This window comes from Gopherus evgoodei, chromosome 1 (genome assembly GCF_007399415.2).
Source record: "Gopherus evgoodei ecotype Sinaloan lineage chromosome 1, rGopEvg1_v1.p, whole genome shotgun sequence".
Classification (NCBI taxonomy): domain Eukaryota; kingdom Metazoa; phylum Chordata; order Testudines; family Testudinidae; genus Gopherus; species Gopherus evgoodei.
In genome coordinates, this window is record NC_044322.1 from 182,262,968 (window position 1) to 182,281,570 (window position 18,603).

An 18,603-nucleotide genomic window follows, 5' to 3' on the forward strand; every position below is an offset into this window, starting at 1 on the left:
ACCACACACACATATAGCCCCATTGGCCTCACTGGAGCTGCCCATCCAAATATAGAAGTCAAACTATGCCTATGCTTAGTCTCTCTGTTCTTTGGCTCCCCAGTGGTAAAACAGGGATAACAGCACTTCCCTACCCACAGGGATAGGACAGGAGTGAGGATTTTAGTTATAAGATGATTGGTTGTGTTCAAATCCTGGTGCTTACGTAGTTTCTCCTACAATCACAAGGAATGTTTATGAAGACAAACTTTTGAAAAGGAAATTTTATTTTAAAAGTGTTCAGAAAGTGAAACCACAGCTATTTACCTAGCTGTATTTAAGTTTAGCTGTTAGGCTCTCCAATGGTACAGGAAGGATTTTTGATTTCCAAGAAAAAGTCCCCTATGCAGTTTTGTTCTGACACCATGACAAACATTTTTAGATACAACAGATTAAATTAAAGATCAACATTTGCCCCACACATTAGATTTGCAATTCAGAAGACACAAACCTGGATTAACCAGATTTATAAGCATCTGCTTTTATACAACTGAGTGTCGCAGCCCTAAGGTCTTTTTCCAACATGGTGTCTGTATGGCCAATTGCCGGTCACCTAGAGGTCACACTGGTACTGTGTGCAACACCGTGGTGCGGTGTGCAACATTAGAGTGCCGTGTGCATTATTCCCGCTCTTTTCCTGGTCACCTAGGGGTCAGGCTAGTGTCGTGTGCAGTCTCCTGCTCTTCTGCCTGGTAACCCAGGGGTCAGGTTAGTGCTGTGTGCATAACACCAGCGTGCCGTGGGCAAAGGGACCCAATCTGACCAATCGTAGTTCAGTTCCAACGGTCAGATTAGGACTGTGTGCAAACCATGCTAGCGTGCCGGGTGCAGCTTCTAGTGTGTCGTGTGCAAATCCTATCTACGTAGGGGGCAACAGCTCGGAACCTGGAGGGCGTAGGAGCTAGGGACCAGTCAGATCCTGACAAGTATAAAAAGGGCCTTTGAATAAAACCATGCCTCGTGCTAGGATCTGTAGGAGTATCCACGGACTGACTGAAGGACCTGACCAACCCTTCAGCCAGGGGTCTCCTCCAGATATAGCCGGCTCGGGATGTGTCATTTAATTCCTTTTTCAACGTTATCTTCTACGGATTCGGAATGCTTCTGGTATCTGTTCTGCTGGTCAGCTGCACCTGGAATACGGTACTTGCTTTCTAATCTTTCTTTCTGTGTTTTGCTTAGCCTCTTCTCCTTTCCCCCGCTCTTATTTGGTACAGAATTGCATATGTTATTTGATGTAGAGTTGTGTAATTATGGTATATAAGAACTGAGCTATTGTAACAACTACTATTGAAGGTAATTGTTGTATTTGATAGTAGTATTTGGTTAGTGTGCACACAGTTTATTTTATTTGGTGTATTCGTCTATGTTTTCTAAAGGGCAGTTAATTTTGAATCATTTGGTTCCTTCTTGATAAATGTAAATAGATTGCTTCAGGTTGTGTAAAGGTTTCTTGTTCCAATAGTACTGTTAGTTGGTAAACGTGCTCCTCCCCAGCCCAAGTTGTGATTTTCTCCCTGTTAATAAACGGCCACGTGGTATTTTGAAGTTTATATTTGTCTGGTTTTAATTTTTCTCCCTCGATTAAACAATTCACCGAACCTGCTTTAGGATCGGACACTGAGTAAGGAACACACTTTAGGGAAATCATGATTAGCTTTAATACTCTGAGAAAATTGCTTTTGGTCAGATTTCTTTATAAAGTAAACAAAATGTTCAGACTGTGATTCTTCACACAGCACAAGGAAAATGTGTACAGTGATCAGCCTACATAGAGGCTGAGCTGAGCCAGAAACTGCAGAGCCCAATACACTTGTGGTCAATGAGGATGTCTGTTTTTATAATTTATCACTGATAGCTCAGTCTACCCTTATCTTTTTTCGTATTTGCTCCATTTACTGTACTTCATGACTTGATAAACTTGTATTTTTATTTCACTGGGGGGGTTGGGTTTTTTTTCCAAAAATTAGATTTAAATGAAGCAGTACAAATACCAATTTCACAGAATCTTAACTACAGGGTTGTAGGATGTCTCAATCTTTTGCCTCTGATTTTGTCACAGGAGCCAAGCTACTGCCTATGTTCCTTATTGACCTTTCATTGCCCACAAACCTCGTATCAGTTGCTGGCTGGGAAGTCTCACTCTAACAAGTCAAGGAATGGCACTGTTGGTACTGATGAGAAAGAATTCTTTAAATTCTAGAGGAATGTAATAAAGTGGATCATTTCATGGATCAAGACTTTTCTGGATGTGGTCCATTTGGGTAACATGAACCAACCCATAAACCAAAAGAAGTGTGATTTTTTGATTGTTTATATCTTATCACTTAACAGCACATATAACGACTTCAAAAATTCAGATGCTTCAGCAATATTTCCCACTTCTAGTTTTTTAAAATGGCAAGAGATTTAAGCTATTAAGTTCTGAAAATTTGACAGAAACTTAACTATGGAGCCGCTACTACCAGCACTTTTATAAGTTCTCAAGTTCATAAGTTTTATACATACACACACACATATATTCACCTATTTTACCTTTTGGCTTCCATGTACCTGCAATTTCACTGTGTTTACAAGTGGCAGGTAACCCCAATCTTCTGAAGTTTAATGGGTGACATTTTAATGGGTGACATGAAAGTTGAGCCATTGACTTCAGTGGATCCAGGACTTCACCCAACATGTGTGGAAGCACAAATATAAGATGCCAGGTAAGAAGCGGCCAATTAAATGTGACAAATGTGCTTTCAAATGTTGCTTTCAAACCTATTCCTTTTGGTATTTCTGACTCTATTCTTCGATAAAATAATGCTACATAAGGAATTTCAGTTCATCTATATCTCACTAAATTAAGTTTTCCAAATCTTTTACTTCTCTCCTTTCACATGCTGTCCATTCCTGGTCCCATTCTCTTTGTCTCCAAAATACCACCAAAAAAAAGAAAATATCCATTGTTACTGCAAATCTGCTAAGACATACAACTGAATGTGTATTTTTTTCCTTCTTGTCAAGACTCCTTTACAGCTGTTTAGAAATGGGAATCTGAATTATAATGTATTTTCAACTACTTGTCTGTATGAGAAAGATGCCATGTTATTAATAGTGCTGATTAAGACAATGCCTGGCAAATAGGATGTAAATTCATTCAGTGGAGTTTGCCATCTCAGCAACATTAATTTATACCTCTGAATACAAAATGAGCATTTCAGCACAAGGAAGTACTGTATCTGAATCAAGTTTATTCCTAGACCTACATCAAATCCTGTTTCTTGTTTGTTTTTAGAAAAAAAACGAACTGAAAATATAAAATGATTCCGTGAGGTGGAGTGATGGAAGAATGCTAGTTAAATAGGCACAGTATATAATCATCACAAAGCAAAAACAAACTTGCATGCTATTCCTCCACAACAAGCACAGATTTAAAACCATCAAAAATACAGATGGTGTTGCCAATTAATGTATGTTTCCTTTGTTCTGGGTGTGTCTTTGTTCTCACAGGTGGGTGAACAGCAATTTTAAAGTGCAACAAGAAAATGCACCACATTAAAGAACACCGGAAATTCCTACAACAGAATGAATGGTAGCAGTAGACAATACATGCTTAGAATGCATTTCACAGAGATACCTAATATTGCTTTAATCATCTGCTTACCTAAATTCAATAGACTTTACACAGCAAGGAAATGCAAACACACATTTTAAGTTAAGGGGATTTCTTTTGAAACAAATAATAAATATGGGGCTAGATTCACAAAGAAACCTAGGTGTGTGGACACTAAGTGTTGCCACATCTAACTTTCAGGCTCCTGGAAATACACTGCAATTCACAAAGCCTTAGTTAGGTGCCTAGACTTCCTATACAATGATTGGAGAGAGATAGGTGCCTTATAATGGGATTCACTAAAGCAGGGGTTCTCAGAACAATTTTTTTGGTGGCCTCAGAATGTGTCCACCATCCATTGCTGAGCCGAAGCCCACTGAACACACACACTGGCCCCATTCATCTGCAGAGGTGCTGCCCAGAGCCCCCAGGAGGCTGCAGCTGCTATTCTCCTTCTGGCAGTGCTAGTAAACACCAAGGCAGCCAGGAGCAACAGCTGGGTGCTGCAAGGAGGGGCCACTGCTTTGCCCCTCTGTCAAGGTTTCTTCCCCACTTTGAACTTTAGGGTTCAAGAAGTGGGGACATGCATGGTCACTTTTAAGCTTAATTACTAGCTTAAATGTGGTATGCTGCCACCAGCCAGAAGTCTGTACTTGGCACATTTCTGTTCCCCCAAAACCTTTCCTGGGGAACCCAGGACCCAAACCCCTTGGGTCTTAAAACAAGGAGAATTTAACCATCCCCCACCTTTTCTCCCCACCAATCCCTGGTGAGTTAAGACCTAATCCCTTGGATTCTAAAACAAGGAAAAATCAATCAGGTTCTTAAAAAGAAAGCTTTTAATTAAAGAAAGAAAAGGTAAAAATTATCTCTGTAAAATCAGGATGGAAAATGCTTTACAGGGTACTCAGATTCATATAGACTAGAGGGACTTCCCCCCCACCCCCGCCTTAGATTCAAAGTTACAGCAAACAGAGGTAAAAATCCTTCCAGCAAAAAGACACATTTACAAGTTAAGAAAACAAACATAAGACTAATACGCATTGCCTGACTACTACTTACTATTTTTAAACATGAAAGACTGATTCAGAAAGATTGGGAAAGCCTGGGTGTACATCTGGTCCCTCTTAGCCCCAAGAGCGAACAACAAACAAAACAAACAACACAAAGACTTCCCTCCACCAAGATCTGAAAGTATCTTGTCCCCCTATTGGTCCTCTGGTCAGGTGTCAGCCAGGTTCACTGAGCTTCTTAACCCTTTACAGGTAAAAGAGACATTAACCCTTAACCATCTGTTTATGACACCCTCCCCTATGCCCGTTTCCACCTAGGAAGCTGTAGTGGCTGTAGAAAAAATACCCTGGTAAGCCGCATGCAGACATGGTGACCACATTTGAGAAACGCTGCACTAAAGCCAGCATGCTAGGTGGCTTCTCCCTTAAGCTAATCAATGGGAGGTGCCAAGTGCTCCTCCACCCCCAACTCTTCACCATTTTGTGTAAACTCATCTACAGAGGCTCATCTAGAGTAGACAAAGCCTGAACACGCTTACCAGATCGGGCCTCATAGACGAATCAGTCACAGGAATACCTATCTTCTCCGTCAGTTAGGTTATCACTCTGGGAAGTAGGTGTCAGGAACCTGGCCTGGCGCAGCAGTGCACAGGCTCAGAGGCAGAAACATAGGGATCTTTAAATGCAAACATTTTATGCACCTAAATGATTTGGCTGCAGCTGACGGGGGTTGGTTGTGAATCCCAGTGGGACTGAGTCTGGGATTCAGGCACTTAAAGTAGCAGTTAGACATACAAGTCTTTTTGTCAATCTAGCCCAGATTTCTATAAAGTATTTTTAATTTTATATTTATGTGGTTGAAAACACACCCATCATTGTACACAGCTGTTTCTCGGTGTGTAAATCTATGGTATTAAATAGTGAAGCTCTGTTTTGCCCCTAGGAAGGAAAACAAAACTAAACAATTTAGATCTCAAAAAGTAGCTGTCATTTTGAACCTTAGTTGCCGGGTTTTTGTGTGTTCATTTCCTACAGTGGTCATTCATTTCAGCAGGTGATGAAGGTATAAACAGTATATCTCCAGTGTTTTACATCATCTTAACACTAGTAATTCACATAATGCAGTATAAGAAGTATATTTTCAGATGTTGCTATTTCCAACCATAGAGAGCGATGTCTTGGATCACCATGTTCGCAGCATATAAATGATTTCTGAATTCTTTATGCATTAGCATTACTAAAAGCCAGTTAGGCACAATTGTTTATGGTTTTGCATGTCAAAATTAAAAGAATGATAGCTTTCTGATTTGCTTTTACCATACTCGAGAATAACTCGTGCATTGCACGCTTCAGCCTACATAATCATATGAAAACACTTCTAATGAGAAAAGAGCTTTCCTCCAGAAAGCAGAATAAGCTATTATCTCCCTAAAGAAATGTGATTTTGTCCCAAACACCTTATTACACTTTCTAATCCATTCCATAACTCTGCTGTGGGAAGTATATCAGAGACATTTCAAAGGAATTTAATAAATGGTTCACCTATACTACTAATGGTTCACCTTTACCACTGAAGTATTATTTAGCTTGAAAGAAAACACTATGGAGTCTAGATACCAATAGTAATCAAAAGACAAAGATTATGCGATAGTGGAAAATGTGATCAATTTTATTTTCACAAGCTACAGATTGCAACATAACTCTCAAATGGACACGGTCAGACATTTTCTTTAGAATTTTTTTTATTTTTAACAAAAATATCTTTTTCTGAAAACTGAAATTTTCCCCAGGAAAATTTGAGTTTTGTTGAAAATTTTCAATTTTCCACTGGGGAAATCAAAATGGCAGCTCCCTCACTGTCCACCTGCAGAGACTGAGACTGAGACAAGCATCTAGGAGGGCTACCATGGTGAGGTCACTTAAGTGCCAGCCTCCCAGCTCTGGCAGCCAGAGAGGTACAGAACCCAGAGACTCAGCCTCCCCGCCTTCTCACAACTCTAGCAGCCAGAGAAGCAGAGAGATGGGGAGCTTAACCTCTCCGGCAACCAGACTAGAAGAGTCATGTCAGACTCACTTTGCACGTTCCCTTCTCATGAAAAATATTGTGGTTTTGAAATTTAATCCCAGTTCGGAATGAAAATTGTTTGTAAAAATGCAACATTTTTCTTAGGCAGGGATTTTTATTCTCCGGCCAGCTCTCCTCTCAAGCAGGGGGATGGAGTGTGTTGCATATGATCACTCTAACAAATAGAAATGCACAGCACACAGTTAAACAGTATAAGTCTGAAGTTAGACAGGACACATTTCCAGCTTTGTGCAAATGAGATGCATCCTCTGCAACATTTAGGGAAGGCAACAGAGGGGTAGGAAGACAGTGGGGCTGAAGGTCTGCAGCTCAACACAATAATAAGGGGTAGATTAGTGTTCTTTGCTGAGGAATGATGTGAATGGAAAGGGAGAAGGATAAGTATTCTCAAATGTCAGGTTTTTACACTTACTGTAATTCGTTCATCTTTGTCATCCAGTGGGGACCCATCTTTTTTCCATGAAATAGTAGGTTCTGGATGGCCTCTTGGGGGTTGGCATTCCATCACGGCAGGTTCACCCACAGCTACCATTACATCAGAAGGGTTCTGTCTGAAGTCATCTCGTAATACTGAAAGAGTGACGACAAAAAAGTCATTACTGACACATCAGTGCACACCAGACAGCAAAAATCTTTGGCTTCTAATGGCCACTTTAACAAGTCATTGTTTTTGTTAGGACTTTGAACAATTAACACAGATATTTTCTCTTTGTGGACTTTGAAACAGTGTCACAATTTTTTACATAGAAATTTACCCAGGTTACATCTGTTTTCAGGGGCAGGACATGTCATTTTTATTTGCCTAAAATGGCAATTCAACGACATGCGCCTGATGAAGTGGGTATTCACCCACGAAAGCTTATGCTCCAATACTTCTATAAGGTGCCACGGGACTCTCTGTCCCTAATTCAAGGACTGATATTCCAGAGCAGCTCATTATCTCCTCTCCAACTCCCAACAACTTGGGAGTTGGGAGATAGTAAACCTTCAGTAAGTTCAGTTGCTTCTACTGCCACCTCTTCTCTTCTTTGCCCCTTATAACACCCAGATTATTTTTATTTGAATTTCCACCAGTCAGAACTAAGTTTTGGAAGCACGAAAATGTCTATCAGCATGGTGTGAAAGCTAAATGTGTACCACGGGCTGAATGTAGCAAGGAGGAGTTTGGAAGCTATTTAGCATACACTCTTAAAATCGTACATAACCCAAAACCTTCCACACACACTAGATGCACAGTGTAATGGACACAGGCTTGATATTGTTACTGCTGAAGTCAATAAGAATTTTTGGCCATTATTTTAATGAGAGGTGAATCTGGACCGCTGCCACTTTTCATTTTAGAACCTGCTTCTTTTTCCACCTCTCCAAAGAAAAGACCATAAAGGCAATAGAAACAAAAAGCTACACAATTTTTAAATTAAAACTAACTTATAGCCCTCATTAACAGCAAGGTATGTAAATGCAGAAGAGTTAATTTGCAACACCAAAGTTTTATTACATAAGAATGACCAGCAGGAGCACTACCAGCTTTTTTGCCGCCCTGGACGGTGGAAGGTCCCGCCCCCGAAATGCCACCCCTGATAGGCGGTGGAAGGTCCTGCCCTCAAAATGTTGCCCCCAACAGAGGCAGCGGATGATCTGGCTGCCGCAGTCACCCCCCACAAATGTTAGCGCTCAAGGCGGCAGCCTAGGTCACCTAATGGGTTGCACCGGCCCTGACGACCAGACTGTGTCAGATCAAAGGTCCATCTAGCCCAGTATTCTGTGTTCCGGCAGTGCCCAATGCAAGGTGCCCCAGAGGAAATTAACAGAACAAGTAATCATCAAATCATCTGTCGCCCATTCCCCAGCTTTTGGCAAACGGAGGCTAGGGGCATCATCCCTGTCCATCCTGGCTAATAGCCATCGATCGACCTATCCTCCATGAATTTATCTAGTTCTTTTTTGTTATAGTCTTGGCCTTGACAACATCCTCTGGCAAAGAGTTCCACAGGTTGATCATGCATCGTGTGAAGAAATACATCCTTTTGTTTGTTTTAAACTTGCTGTCTATTAATTACATTTGGTGACCCCTAGTTCTTGTGTTATAAGAAGGAGTAAATAACACTTCTTTATTTACTTTCTCCACACCGGTCATGATTGTATAGACCTCCATCATACCTCCCCCTTAGTCGTCTCTTTTCCAAGCTGAAAAGTCCCAATCTTCTTAATCTCTCCTCATACCCCTAATTATTTTTGTTGCCCTTTTCTGAACTTTTTCCAATTCCAATATATCTTTTTTGAGTGGACATAATACAAGAGCTGTACTAAGAATCTGAGTATGGAGCCTCTTCTTAGTTCCCAAGATTATATCACTAGTATAAAGTGAAGAGATAGTTAAAAGTATGTGCTGTAAAATTAAAAAAAAAAAAATCAAGTGAAATGATCTAAACAAACTTCTCAAGTCTGGAGGAGCTCATAAATCTAAGATGAAAACCTATTAGATAGTACCTTGGATGGTTTTTAGCACCTTTGAAGCAACAAAGAAGTCCAATACTTGCCTAATAAAAGCAAAATTACTTGAGTAATTTTGTACATTTGTTAGGCTTAGATCAGCTTTACAAGTGCAGTACCTTCTCTGTAAACTGAGACCTTTTCACAAATTAACCAACACATAATAAAATACCTTAGGAGGACATCAAAGGTCCAGGCCATAGAAACATCAAAATATTTTTTTTTCCATTTGCTATGAATTATTTTGGCTCTAACATTATATAATGAAAAGCTAACAAAAAGTAATCCATTAAAGATTACTTCACAGATAGCGGTCACATAATTATTTTTGCAGCTGTAAAGTAGATACATACTGCAGTTTTGCCTCAGGCCCTGGCAATCTTGCATAAAGTTATCAATTTAAAGACTTCATCTCTTGCTGAAAAAGCAATTTTTCTTCACTGTCCTTTATAGTCAAGGCTCACTGTAAATTAAGAATATATTTCCTTTTGAAGATATATTAGCAGTATACTTTATAATCCAGTACAGTATGTGCTTTCAGTTATCAAAGGGTCAAATTTCACCATGTGCATCTTATTTTCCAAGAACAAAATCGTTTTGGGGAAAAAATGGCAACTAAAACAGGGAGATAATTTTCATACATTAACGTGTAGAATCTTTATGAAGAAAAACATTCCAGAATTTAAGAACCATTATTGGTGATTTTCATTCATATTGTATTTAACAAAATGTTGAAGTACAGCAAACGATGACTGTGATCCTGTGCTCCGTGCACAGCAAGAAAACTCTCTTTGACTTCACTGGACTGCATGAGGCTCTCTGAAGTTACTTGTTGAATTTAATCAATCAGTGACAGGAACAGCTTTGATAAGTCTAGTCTCAAGTCAAATCCAGAAGTCTTGTATTTTGTAGTCAACAAAACAATTACACCTCCTGTATAGAATTTATCCTATGGCATAAGCAATAGAAAAATAATTAGGAATCACTTGAGGGTAATTTTTTATTGACAATCAACACAGTTAAGTAGATGCATAATACATTTGTGTAAGTCCTGAACAACATGTTCAGATACACATCACCCGTTATTTTCTTCTCAAGTTTTACTCTGATTACTAGAGCTGGGCAAAAATCATTCTAAATGTTTTTTGTTTGGTTGGTTTGGGTTTTTTTTGTGAAAAATGCAGATCTCGAAACACTTTTGCAAATTCATGTCAGTTTCACTAAATTGTGTAAAAAATTTCAAAAAAATCAAAATGTTTCATTTTGACATTTTCCAAACAAAATGTTGCATTTTTTCAGTTTCAAATGACTTTTAATTTGGAAATTTACTTACATTACATTTCAAATGTGAGTATTTACATTTTATTTTTCATAAAATGTAAACACTCACATTTGAAATGTAATGTAGTATTTTGGGTTAAATGAAACCTGAAAGCCATTTCATTTGAACCATTTTTGTTTTTGCTTTTTAGTTCATCAGAAATTTTGAAAAAAAAATCTTTTCCAGTCAACCTGAATTTTTTTTCTTGATTTTTTGAAACTGCCAGCCAACCAAAAAAAATAAAAAATAAAAAATAAAAAAAGTTACTCACAGAGCTGTACTAAGCTCTACACTAAGCCGGAGGATGTGGCGTTAATAGTACAAATGGTATGTAGGGTGCTCATTCAATGAAACAAATCTGAGATTGCTTTCTGGACTGTAGACAACCTCCTCAAAACAAATTAAACAATAGTCCAGTGGTTCCCAATCATAGTCCAAACTTCAAAACAACATTTGTCATCCCAGTGCTGGCCATTTGATTCAGATCTGAAGTGGCTAACACTCTACTCTCAAAGAACAAGAGCAAGCAGCCTTTACTGGCGGGTTTAACTAATGTCCCATAGCATAGTAATGCTTCATCATCAAATGGTCCATGCTGGTTGTTCAGAGGGCCATGACTGGTTCAGGATGCCCTGACCAACCAATATGTCCTGCCCCCCACACACACACACCAAGGGTCAGACAGTGGTTGGAATAAATTACAAAGGAGATGGGAGGCGTGAACCCTCAGAAATGCTACTTGGTATGCAAATCCTCTACTCATAGTGAAAATCTCTCAACAACAACAGGATCCTAATTATTTCATCTCTTTCAAGGTGGACACTATAAAAAAGTTCCTTGTACTGTGGTAAAATCCACAATTTGATTTTAAATTATGAATGTTAGACCCCCAAGTGGGGCCCCAGGGCCAGACTACGGGTGCTCCGGCCTCCACCCCCCAACGGATTTTTCCCCCAGCCCTCAGAACTGCCACTGGTCACGTAGCTGCTCTGAAAGCAGAACTTGCAACAGGAAAAGCAGCCTTGTGGTCAGCCAGCCTGAAGAGACACAGTTCCCCTCGCGACGGTTGCTTCCTGGGTAGAGATGTTAGGGCCCGTCTGCCTCCCTTGTATGGGCATATGCCACTCGCGACCCCCCAATTGGCTTATCACAAACTATGACGACAAATTTACTATATATTGCCGGTCCCCTCCCGGGGACGGGCGGAGAGCCCCCGAATTCCTGTCGAAACCGTATCCAGGCCTGATCACCCTGCAGGCTCTCTCGGCTCACGCGTTTCCTGAAGCCTAACCGTTTGCCGGCCGTAATGAAACTGTTGTGGTTTGTATGTGTAAGTATAATTAGCTGTTAAGTATTCTGTACTGATAGATAAGAGGCAAAGACTGATTCCAGCCGCCCCAAGATTCCTGCTAGGGGAAACCCGTTGACCAGGAACTCTTGAAAGCAAGGGGGATCAGTTAAGCCTCACAATTTATTTAGGGAAATTAGTTGCTGCACTTATGATTACTAATAGCACCAATATCACTTCTACTAACCCCTGGAATGATTTAGATAACTATTGGGATTTAGAAAAATACCAGGGCCAGCTTTTATTTGTAATTGCAGTATTTGTATTATTTGCTTTGGTAGTGTGTTGTAAGCCCCAGATGTAACTGATCGTGTTCTCCCTTATCATTATCTGTGATTCATTTAATAAACCCTTATTCTCTTAAACACTAAGAGTGAGTGCTTGCGTGCTCTCCGTCGCTACCCGTGGGCACTTGACACCCCCCCCAGGGCATCCAGTGATCGAACCTCCGCCCTACCCCAACGCTCATTACCCGGTAGATAACGGGCACCTGGTGGCCATATTGGTGGAGCAAGGGGCGAGAGTAATCAGTAATCAACATGGCGTCACGAACAGGATGCCTTCGGGAGGGTCAGTGCCCGTGGTGTAGTGGGGACCGTGAACAATCTGAGCTCGAGCAATTTCAACACTTACAATTTCACCAAGTGGCCAGCAGACAGTCTGCGAGGCCCACCCTAGATTGGGTTTGTACTATAGAGTCAGGGTCAGGGTCGAAAAGCTATACTACCTCATTAACCCTGCCTGCCGTAGGATGCCTCCTCCACTGCCATCCCACCTTTAAGTGTCAGCCGGCCGATGGTTCCCTGCAACCCCAGTGCACGGGGGTTGCGGAAACTAGTCGGACTGAGACACCATCAGGCATCTGGAAGGAGTGTAGCCGTATCATCAAAAAATCCGGGGCCACCGTTTCTAAACTCATACCCCTGCCCCGGGTACAGCCAGGTGATCCTGCCCACGGGTTGCTAGCCCAGTTACTGCAGGAATTAGAGCAGACCAGGCGGACAAAGAAACTTAGACCAGACGAGTTTAAGTCGGAGGACGTGTCCACGGTCTTGTTCAGTGCACTTAACAAAGCGCTGGACCTCTGTGCGGTCCTTCATGGAAGCACTATGTTTGCTGCTAAACAAGCCGCTGCGAGCGGTACCGACAGTGCAGAAAGTGAGATAAGTGGCAAGGAGCAGGAGGACGGGAGTCAGGCTGGTAAAAGCCCACCCCCCTATGAAGCTCCCCCTTCGATCTACCCTGCTCTCCCCCCTGCTCTTCCCTCAGCCCCACCTGCGCCTGAGCAGGAGAGGCAGATGGAGGCAATGCCCGTTGCTATCACTAAAAGTAAGGTGGATTATGAGACAGGTCAGACAGTTACGACTACCGAGTATCGAACTCGCACCAAGGCGGAGATGAAGGAATTTTTGGCAGACACGAGGCGCAGGGAGGGCGAGGCACCCCTAGTGTGGCTGGGTCGTCTGGCCCTGGATCACGGGGCAGAGACGGTAGACAGGGAGGAAGCCGCTGTTCTGGCAAAAACGTCCAATTGGGCGTCGGGGTTCCCAGGTCATCATCTCTTGGGAAATCAGCTATGGCCGATTACCACCCCGGCCGCGGCCGTCTTGACCATGAAAGGCAGTTTTAGGGGACTGTATGTGCCTCCTGGCAGCGTAAATACACCCCATGAGATCATCTGGGCTATTGCCGGAGCGTCCATCGTAACGTGGGATGCACAAGCGGTGCCGTTAAATTTAAGCGACGAACAGGTTCAGACAGGTGTCCCCTTTATTTATGTCACAGACCCCACTGAAATCCCGGTCCACCGGGACGCGGTGGACTTGGCCGTAGAGGGCGCCCCACCGATTGACATAGGGGGACTCCTGCTGTTGCAAAGTTGGGTGGGGCAACCCCTTATTACCTTATATGAGGCCGTGTCCCGGCTCCGAATGCCACCGACCCCGAAGAATCCCATTTCAGCCCTTCCAGCTGGGAACCCTGTTAATAAGGGTCAGCCTAAACACCCTGAACGAACCAAGGCTGAAAGGGCGCTTTTTGGGTTCCTATTACATAAGGGGATCCCCAAGGAGGCACTGCGGAAGATGTCTGATACCCAACAGCAAGATTTGGGAAAACAGTTAGGATGGAAGGATTGGGATGACTATTTGAGGACAAAAAACGAGTAGAGGCCGGGTGCGCCCCGGCCTCCACAGAGACTTGGGATGACCGACCATACCACACCCTATTAGTAGCTGGTCCCAAACCCCCTTACACCCCTGTATCCTTTCTGTTGGACACCGGAGCTCAAATCTCCGTTATAAAATCCGATGTGCCCCACGTACCCACAAGTTCTACTATGTTTGTTCAGGGTCTTAACAGTATTGAAGAAAAGCCTGTAGTCAGCTTTACTTTAATTCATAAGGGGTACAAGCGAAAAGTAAAGGCATTGTTGGGAGGAACCAATTTGTTGGGGGTTGGGGATATAAAACGACTGCGATTACAAAAACAGGTCTGTCAGGCCCTGCCTGTCGCCCTGTCACCCGATGACCCCCCCCCCTTATAGCCCCGAGCTTGTTAATAACAGTTCATGGAAATTTTCCCCTATTCCCACGAAGCCTGAAGGCATCCCCCTCATTAAGCAGCTGCTCGACCAGTTGTTAAAGGAGGGACGGATAGCACAGGCGACCGCGTCCAACTATCTATCTCCCGGCTGGGGTATCCCCAAGCCCGGCAACCCCTCTGAATTTCGATTGGTCATTGATTATAGACAGGCAAATAGCCGAGTCCGACACCTCCCGTTTGCAGGCCCAGCCACCATTCCAGAAATACGGCAGCAGCTAAGTGATGCTGGTGGGAGGTGGGCCTGCACCCTGGATTTAAAGGATATGTTCTATCAAATTCCTTTGGAGGACAAACCCCAAATCTTAAATTTCGCTTTCCAGGGCGCGCAGTACCAGTGGAAGGTGTGCCCTCAGGGGTTCTGTAATTCCCCAGCCTTGGCAACGGCCGCTCTTGCGAAAACCTTAAAAGGGGTAGAAGCCACTGGGGGCACCACCATTTTAGCCTATGTGGACGACATAATTGTAATTGGGCCCAACGAACACATAGTTCAGCACGTAACTAACGCCATGGTAGCCGAACTAAAGGCCAATGGGTGGCGAATTAATGAGGCAAAAAGCCACCTTGTGCCCTCTCAAAGCTTTTCCTTCTTAGGCCAACATTATAACCCCTACGATTGTGGCCAACCCACCTCGGGGATTCTAGATCCTTGGGTAACAGACCCGCCCGAGAATAAAAAGCAACTACAGAGACTTTTAGGCCTAATTAATTATCACCGACACTTTATCCCAGATAAACACCTCGTGGACCTGGAAACGATCCAGGAACCCCTCTCGTCCAAACGGAAACGGGAAATATGGAGTCCTGAGGCCCAAAAAAGCCTGGAACGAATAGCCACTTGGTTTGCCTCTAACCCACGGCTGGCCCGATATAAAAGGGACTCACCTTTCACCATCACCCTTTTCTTTACACAACATCACTATGGGTACTCAGTATCACAGGACGGGCAACCGGTCTATAACTGGGCCCGACGGCTCAAGGGCCCTCAGTATCGATACGGGCCCATAGGACTCATGTTACTAGCCGCAGGTGAGGCACGCATTTGGGCCCCGCTATCTAGTAAGGGAACCCTGATTGGCCCTGAGGTACACCTCATTCCTTGGCTCACGCGGTTGCCCCCTCCCAGTTTTCATGGAACCAGCCTAACGTGGCAACAGCTGTGTTATGTGGGGGAGATCACGTGGCGGGAATGGACGCTCAAATCGCTGCCAAACGATGTCTGATTCCCAATAGCCTCGGAGCACCTGTGTATAGAAACAAAATATGACCCCTGGATTGTATCTGATGGGGGCACTTCCCCGACCCCCCGGGCAGGTGTCCTCTGTGCTAAATGCGACCACTTCCAGGTTGACCTCCTTCCCCCGGGTTCATCGGCCCAGCATAGCGAAGTTCATGGGGTCCTTCTCGCTGCCCAGCACGTTACCCAGGCCCATTCCATTTCTGCTCAGGTCGTGTTGGGTATAGACTCACAATTTTGTCTCAGCATCCTCACGGGAGAGGCTAACCCCACAGCATTTACGCCCCTGTGGGAGACTATTTTTGACCTCGTACGTAAGTTCCCACGGCCCTGGTTTGTAACCCATTGCCCGTCACATCGTCCTGACTCTAACCCCCTCCACTCCGAATTGGATCACAGAATGAGGGAAATTCAGGCACCACCCCAAGTGTGCCTGGGGCAGCAGCCCCAGCTTAACACCGACCCATTCCTCCAATGGCTTCATGAGGATTGGGGGCATTTGCCTAGCGGCCGCCTATACAATCAGTTAGCCCTAGGTGCTCAGGGAAAGCCTGAGGTGCGGCGGCAGGACTGCGAAAGAGTCGTGCAGGCCTGCCTTAAGTGTGCACAAATCAAGTCCCAAAACCGCCCGCGCTATGAGCGGTGGGCGTACGCTGCAGAGTACTTCCCTCCTGGCGCGGTGTGGCAAATAGATTTAATGGGACCCCTACCCGGAGCCCGTCGCCACCCTAAGGCCCTGGTAGTGGTAGATTTGGGCTCCCGTCAAACTCACTGCATTCCCCTGAATACCACCACGGCTGCGGCCGTGGCTGGGGCGCTGCAACAGGTAGCTGCAGCATGGGGTGTGCCCTCCGAGGTTCAAGCAGATGGAGGACCCCCGTTTACCAGCAAACGTTTCGAAGCATTAGTGCTGGGATGGGTGGCTTCCCTCCATATTCACTTGAAGTATCACCCCGAAAGTAACGGTGTTGTAGAGCGGAAAATCGGGGTTCTGAAAACCATGATACGTTCAGTTAATCCCAACGATGACTATAAGGGCTGGAGTGCGCTATTACCCCAGGTTCTTATCTCCCTCAATGCAAACTATTCTCGTTGGCCGGAGATCAGCCCCAGACCTAGAGGTCCCTGGACTCCCGTATATCACCCTGACCAACTAGTCTGGGTGGCTGAGCCACAGGCCTCAGGTCGCCGGGAACCCTACGCCGCACAAATTGTAAGTGCAGGTAAATATCCCAATACCTATACGGTTGTGGATGCCCAGGGCACCCACACCTTGGTCCACCACAACTGGATAAGCAAACGTTCTGAGTCAGGAGCGAACTAACGGGGGCCAATAAGGCCGCCTTTTGTTCTGTCTTACAGTTTGCCATAGCGGCAGGGAGCCAGAACGAGGACCGGAGGGGCCCACCTCTGCTGAACCTGAGACGGTATCCTGTGGGCGAAAATGCCCATCAGCTTCTGTTTGCAGCCTATTGGATCCAGGAAGCCCTGGGAGGAAACATCGACTTATCTTCGCTGACCTCTGATAATTGCCTTGCATGTTCTAACAAGCTGTCTGTAAATAGGCCTTTGTTTGATTTATTACCGTTAGTGTTTAACTTTAGTAGTATTAATGGTCCCCTTAATTGCTCTTCCCCCTCAGCTCAGTGGCTCCCTACCGCGCAGTGGACAGGTTGCACGAATGACCTTTTTAACCCCATTTCCCCTCTTGTTTTCCCTATTTTTAATAGAACTAGAGCACGCTGCAGGGACCCACTCCCCTTGTCACCTGCACAGAGACCCATGGCGTCCCATTGTTGGGCATTTTACGGCAGGGAGGGGCATAAAAACCGGTCAGACTCACCCTATTGGGTCGGCACGTATCCGAATTGTTCCCAAACCCTTGTCTATGGCAACGTGTCTTACGGTGACGTTGTTATGGATCGGGACACCCCCTTGCCAATAATCAATGAAACTGTCGTGGAAATAGATGTCTGGGCCCCACCCTTTAGCACCTTTTTTAACCCTCTTAAGCACACCTATTTTTATTCTAATTGGGTTTTAAACAGATTACGACCCGGTCATTTTTGGCTATGTGGCGAGGTTGCCTTTGCGGCACTCCCCCCCAACCCCAAGGGCATATGTACTATTGGCTCTCTCCTGATAAAAGGGGGCGGTGTTTATGTTAAAACCTGGCAGCCCAGTTCAGCCGGGAGGGTTCGATGTTCTTGGGGATGGTGGGAGAGGGCGAAGGGGGCGTTGTCCTCTATGGTTTCTTCAGCAGTCTCGTTTAACCCCGTGGGGTACATGTTATTGCGTGAGCAAGTATTATTCCAATCACTGGCTATTGAAACGCTAGCTAATACTACTGCAAAAGGCTTTAGTTTAGTTAATCAGCGGCTAGGTGAATTAGCAGATTATTCTTTTCAGAATCGCTTAATGATACAATTTTTGTTACAATCACGGGATTTTTGTGAAACCCTTGTATCTATGTATCCCCAGTTTAAAGATAAGTGCTGTATCTCTCTTTCTTCTATTTCTGGAAACTTAACTGAAGTAATTGATGATCTTAAGGCCTTAGGAACCGCTGTGCGTGAGTCCAGAGAGACCTTCCGCTTCTGGTCATGGCTGGAGTGGTTGGGGCTTGGAGCCTATAAGGCTTATTTTCAATCCCTTTTTGTGTCGCTTGTGGTGGGCCTCTGCCTCCTCTGCCTTGGGTGTGCTTTTGTTAAGGCCTGTGTTCGGCGGATGGTGGGAAGTGCCCTTATTGCCTCGGCTACTGAGAAACGTCCGCTCGTAGGGGCGGATGCTGACTCAGACACTGAGGTTTAGGTACGTGGGGTGTTGTCGGCCGGAGCATGGGGGCATGTTAGACCCCCAAGTGGGGC

At 44.3% G+C, this 18,603-nt stretch overlaps 1 protein-coding gene across 4 annotated transcripts in view; it reads right to left on the minus strand.

Moving 5' to 3' along the window:
* ROBO1 (roundabout guidance receptor 1) overlaps positions 1 to 18,603 on the minus strand; it is a 1,055,533-nt gene that overhangs the window by 157,039 nt on the left and 879,891 nt on the right. For all 4 annotated transcript variants that reach the window (XM_030580281.1, XM_030580292.1, XM_030580273.1 and 1 more), the window contains one exon: positions 7,149 to 7,306. In XM_030580281.1, coding sequence (XP_030436141.1) covers positions 7,149 to 7,306 — 158 coding nt within the window. The remainder of the gene's footprint in view (positions 1 to 7,148; positions 7,307 to 18,603) is intronic.